Raw genomic sequence first — 6,000 nt, 5'->3', positions numbered from 1 at the left:
ACTCATTGATTGTTACGTTTCACCGACTTATTGCTTCCTACAGAAGGAACAGTCTGTCAATGCTCACGCATTGACAGACGAACATAATGAAGCCGGACGAACAATTGCTGCTGAATTATTGGAAAGGGCCAGGAGGGATCCCACATTTGTGTTGAGCGCCACTGCCGAAGATGAAGACTGGTTCTGCCAATATGGTCCTCAAACTAAGTGAAAAAGCGCGCGAGGTGACTGCTCACGTCCTTCAGAAAAGTGAAGCATGAATCAGAAAACAAGGGCAACGCTGATCGCATTTTTCAGGATAGAGGCTCGTTACCGAATGAATACGTGACTTTAGCACAAAGAACTAAACCAAATTCCTGCAATGACGCTCTGAAACATTTGCGCCAAGTAATTAAACAGCGCGGTTTTGATTTGTCACCCTCTGGACAATGGCTTTTGTAATACAAGAACGTGAGGCCCCGCACTACGGCATCAGTCCATGAATATACGGCCAAACACCCATATTCCTGCTCTTATACCTCCACCATATTCGCTTGACTGTCACTGTGTGATTTCTAATTGTTTCTCTGTGTGAAATTGCTGCTGAAAGAGAAGTGTCATGAAGATATGGCCGCAATCCAAACTGCTGTGACTAATGTGCTGAAGAGCAAGCCGGAATAAGCTTTGTCGGCTTGCTTTCATGACCACCAGAAACGGTGGTAGCTGTGTTTAGATAGCTGAGGGGACTACGAGTAAACCTAGAGTCATTAGTTTCTAAGTCGAATAAATATTTTTTATGAGCTCACTCCTGGAACGTTTCTGACAATGGCTGTAAAAACGCCTCCAACCTGTTTCTTTTTCTTCTTTGATGACTGTGCAGCGTGTTTATATATACTGGTATGGAATGTGGAAGGCCTACCACGTGTACTGTAAGGTTACCTCACCTTTAAACCTGGCCGGTGGCCTGCACTTGAAGCTGCAGGTCTTGCCAAACGTGGTTCCGTCGGTGCACATCGGATCGGCGTGCGCAATCAGCGGCGTCTTACAGTCCACCGGCTTGCACAGATTCTCTGAGCCAATCCATGTGCCGCCGTTGCACATGAGACGGTCGCCACTGTCGTCGCCGGCGAGGACGTAACCCTCGTCGCAGCGAATCACACACGTGTCTCCCTCTTCTTCACCCTCGCACAGGAGACGGGCGTTCCTCATGGAAGGCTTCGCACAACGAGGTCTCTCGCAGCTGTAGTTCACGCATTTCTCTAGGGCCGGGTGGTAGAGCTCCTTGGAAGAACAATGGGAAACGGCCACGGGGTTCAAAGTCCTAGAGGACCTCAGGCGCACGGCCCCTATCGCGATGTCTGGAGCTGTGAAGTTGATGCGTACGGACCTAGTAAGGCGGAACGGCTGAGTCAGGTCATGAACCACGCGAACTTCGATGGGATTCGCCCGACATGACACGCGTCGCGAATCGACAAACTCGTAGACGGTCTGGTGGTCGCCTCCGGTGGGGCTCTCGTCGTGAAGCAGCTCCACGGTCAGTAAAGGCAAGGAGAGAGTAGCCAGGCCTTCGGACGCGATGTAGACCTGCACGGCCGCCGCCACCACTGGTCTCTCGAAGGAGGCGGTCAACGTGTAAGCAGACGCTTCAGGTACGTCGCATGGGTGCCACGAATGGTTGGTGTTGAGGTCGCGGCCACATATCTGCGGAGTTGATGAATATCTCACAGCCCGAACTCAACCACTCCTCGCTGCTCACTGTCTATATTATAAAGGAACAACATAGACATATTCGTCCTAACTACTGTGTTAAATACCTTGAAGATTCCCCAAACTCTCCATGATTTCCCACAAATGATACAAACTCGTACGAAATCACTTGCTGCTATCCCTCTCAACAAGCGTCCCTGATCAAGGGCGACCACCTCTACCGAAGAGCTACTAGGACGCATAGACAAGATACATGAGAGCAGTCCTTGTGTCGCCACCGCGAGTCGCATGAGACACTAATGTTCCCTTTCTCTGTCTGCCGATATGTTGTGTGTTAGCTAAAGTTTACACGCACTATTGGTTCATATCACCTTGATATTAACACTGATGTTAAATATTTTATCGCTAATATGAAGCAATATACGACGATTCATCCATGTATCGTGGTTACTGTTTCTTTTGTCTTGGCATTGCAGGAAACGACCAAGCACTCAAGCACAGCGTAGGACCAAGTAAACGCAATCCAATGAGTTTAAGAAATATGCAGAAAAATGCTATGGGCACTCCGAAACCCGCAAATAAAGAGAAGAAAAATATACACACAAGAAGTAATCAAGAGCTCGACAAAGCTTCATATTTTGTTTTTTGAAATTGGCCAGTGACCTTTTATATTAATGATACGCACAATAAAGCATGCAAATCGATCCACACATCAGTAGCTAATATCAAACGTATGTGGATAAAGCTATATATGAGGCGTCACCTAAAAGCGGCCAAAAGTCAGTATGGGATGAGACCCCCATATGGTATTTCCGAGTTATCGTCCTCTCAGCATCCAGCATCTTAGTTACTAGGGCATGTTGCCGGGCCAGTTGGTTTGGATTCACATTAGACACGGAGCAGCGCAATATGACAGCTACCAAGAATAAAAATAGCGTTGTGTATGTGTCTTTGTTATTCTTGGTCCCTGTCGCATCGCGCTGCTTCGTGTATATTATGCACCCTTAGTTGCCTAAGTTTGAGTCTATTCTGTCTTCACCCTCGCCTAAAGAATGTTGCCTGTGATGAGCTATGTACTATATACGACGCCGGATGTCCGGGGTAAATTAATACAGCAAATAATTAGTGGTGAAGCCACCGTGAAAGTAAGTCACTGTGATAGATCGCATAATGAACATCAAATGCGTAAAGATTACGCGTGAAGCACATATGAGCTGAACCCTTGCCTGGTCCTTTGGCGGAGGACCTAGAATCGCTTCTGGGGGACAATTGGTCCTTAGTATGTCAGCTGCAATGTGAACAGAAGATGCCCACTGGTCGAAAAATCCGGGTGGAGTGAAGAATCCGCAGTCCCTGACGTTACTTTCCCGTTCTGAAGATTCGCAGACGCCATCGTCTTCGTAGGCGTAGCACATGCTTGGCGAGCCTTTGAAAATAGAAAAGAGCCTGATAAATGTCACAGGCTTTTCATTTTTTAAGGTGATGTATATGTATATGCATATGATGATGTATGAAAGGTGTTGAATACACTGGCTAGTATTTGGATTGTGTAATACATTAGAAATCTGGACATAATTTGGGTATCTCACTATGCGTAATTGCAAAATTTACGCAATTCCTTGCCTAATGAAGTTTATTCACTCAGCCGAAGTAAGAGGAATACAGACTGCGCACAGCTGTCTTGTGGGTACTCAAGGAGTAACCCATGGGATAATCAGGGCTTACATTCACAAGAAAGTTCTGTCACGTGAACGCCAGCCGCAACATTCCTTCACCATGGTGATCGCCTCGTTGTCACGCCCGTCGCTCTTATAAACGGTGGACGCCCAATAGTCGGCCAGGTGAGTAAACGCTTTTACGCAAGGGAAGCTTCGGGAACGCTGGCCCGGTCTATTTTTAACCTCGGGGTTTTACGTGCCGATCAACTATAAGATAGGCAGGCCAATGTGGGAGACTTCGAATTAATGTGGCTAACTGTGGTTCTTTAATGTACACCTAAATCTAAGAAGACTAGTTCTTTTGGCGCGTCCAGTCTACTGCACACGGCCACTGGAGGCAGCCACTGTGAGAGGTTTTAAAAACAAAAAAAACAGTTGAATGCAGTGAAAATCGAACTAATGACCTGGTAAATAGGAACCACCGAGCCCCTATAGATTGCCGTGCCCCATGATTTATTTACTCCAGCTATACGACGGTGCTAGTGGGTGAATCAAAGTGATATGCCGAAGCAATAATCTTATCACCTTGGTGCAAAAGAAGGTGGATGTGGGATGGTCGAACATGTGCAGTACTGGCGCTAAGAGCAAACTGGCATCTTACAGGTAGCAGTATAGCGAACTGCTCTGTAAAACTGTGACGATCGCTGCAGTTTTCTTGTGTTTACTTCCATAACCAATTATTCAAATGACCGCAGTGACCACGAAGGTGTAAAGACCTATAGTGCTGAGGCATCCGCCACGGCTGCCGGAGGTCGTGGATTCGGTTCCCGCCCCCGCCGGCCACCTACTGCATTGAATGGGCACAAGCCTATCCCGGCCTCGCGCTCGGTTTTCTTCAGGGGTGATAGGCTTGGGAAAGGAGTCCGCGTCCTTAAAATCGGATCAAAACCCTCGTGAGCATAAAAATGTAACACATGAAGACACTCGTGCCTGTAAAGAAAATCTGGGCGGCTCTCGTGGCGGCAATTTCCCTTGCGGCATCCCAGCGCACTAATTTAGTGGAGACGCCCTCGGGTTCGGGACAAACACCCCTTTCCAAGCGTTGAGGTCCCAAAAATGGCCGAGTACCCCGGTGGGGAGTGCGCTTGTACCTATTTTATTGGCAGGTACACGGCGGCAGCGCTCACCTGCCGCGGCGGATGCTCTACTATAGAAAGCCGTTTCCGGTTGGAAACACGCTATGATAAACGTTCACTCCAAAACAGCCACTGAAAAAGGAGGCCCTGTATGTAAAGGAAAGAGTTGTGTGCATAAAGGCGTAGTGGCGACACCGTCTAGGCTATTCCCAGTCGCGTAATATCGCAATAACAGGCGCAATATCGACGGCGATATTCAGCGCTCTTAAAGAGAGCGAAAGAAAAAAAATCTACTCTATACGGAAACTATAAACAGTATTCATCGCCGATTTCTTTCAGAAGGCGTCACACACAAACGTGTGCGACATACGTCATTATCCAATAATGCATATATGAAACAACTTGCCTTTGCACATAAACTTCTTTTCAAAGTGGCATTTCGGATCGCAGCCGTCATTTGGACAAGTATTTCCGTCATCACATTCTTCCCCTCTGAAAAATGTAAAACACCAGCAAGACTTTCTTTTTACAATTGCTAAACAGTTAATGCCTTCTCAGTTGAGATATAAAGGCGCGTTTAAATGGGCAGGCTCTGCAATTGCTACAGGATGCCCAGAAAGGAAATGCTCCCAAATATATTATTCTCACTCATCAACGTTTCCATCCCCGCAGAAGCCTTGGCCGTGTGTGTAGAGAAGAGCCGGAGAGAATTCGCTGCTCCTGCTGCCCATCCAAGCTTGGACTTCGTACTGGTACACGGCTCCGTCCTCGACCTCGCTGCGAAGATGCAGTCAATTGCTCGTCATGGATGCGTTGCAACTTTGACTTCTAGCTCTTTATATCTGTCACGTGGTTTTCTTTTTTCTTGGAAGAAATTATCAGGCTCTAACTGCCTAGTAACTTACTGTAATATAACCATTGTTGCCGCTTTAGTTTGATGAGGAATGCTTAGATACAAATGATCTTTATTGATATTTATGTGCAACATCAGCCATGACACCAGGTTGAGAACCACCACGTCAGTGTTACTTCTTCACGTTCCTCGTGGCACATCGAGGGCCAGATAGCTGAGCATGACTGTGCGCTGTTACGTCACTGCCTACAATTCGGTCAATTGTACACGTCATATTAGCGCACGAGCGCAGCTCACTTCCCTTTATCATCATATGTCCTGGTTCTTGCTTTTTGTTGCCTCGCCCCTGTTTCTACTCGACTGCGTATACCAGCGGCATGGAACAGCAAGTAAGAGACAAACTTCTCATGCCCAACTCCTTTAGCCTCTTTCATAGTGAATTTTCGAGCGACACCATTATAAAAAAAAAAAAAACTTCAGAAATAAGCAGACTTCAGTAATTCATCAGCCTCTAACCCCGTTTGCTGCGACACTAGACACTCTCAAATACAGCGACTGGTCTGTGTGCACGTCCCTGACGTCTCGACCGCATGTGTGCACTCCATTCACCACGTCCTTCCTCTCGCGCTTCTATCCATTCACCTTTTCCCATCCCCCAGCGTTGGGT

General features: G+C 47.2%; 1 protein-coding gene across 2 annotated transcripts in view; it reads right to left on the bottom strand.

Moving 5' to 3' along the window:
• LOC139060104 (pappalysin-1-like) overlaps window positions 1–6,000 on the bottom strand; it is an 83,382-nt gene that overhangs the window by 15,847 nt on the left and 61,535 nt on the right. For both annotated transcript variants that reach the window (XM_070538943.1, XM_070538934.1), the window contains exons 12-15: window positions 5,129–5,257; window positions 4,887–4,972; window positions 2,913–3,112; window positions 924–1,680 (exon numbers count right to left, since the gene is read on the bottom strand). In XM_070538943.1, coding sequence (XP_070395044.1) covers window positions 924–1,680; window positions 2,913–3,112; window positions 4,887–4,972; window positions 5,129–5,257 — 1,172 coding nt within the window. The remainder of the gene's footprint in view (window positions 1–923; window positions 1,681–2,912; window positions 3,113–4,886; window positions 4,973–5,128; window positions 5,258–6,000) is intronic.

This window comes from Dermacentor albipictus, chromosome 1 (genome assembly GCF_038994185.2).
Source record: "Dermacentor albipictus isolate Rhodes 1998 colony chromosome 1, USDA_Dalb.pri_finalv2, whole genome shotgun sequence".
Classification (NCBI taxonomy): domain Eukaryota; kingdom Metazoa; phylum Arthropoda; class Arachnida; order Ixodida; family Ixodidae; genus Dermacentor; species Dermacentor albipictus.
Note: the sequence above shows the minus strand (reverse complement) of the source record. Positions and strands in the feature narration are given on the sequence as shown.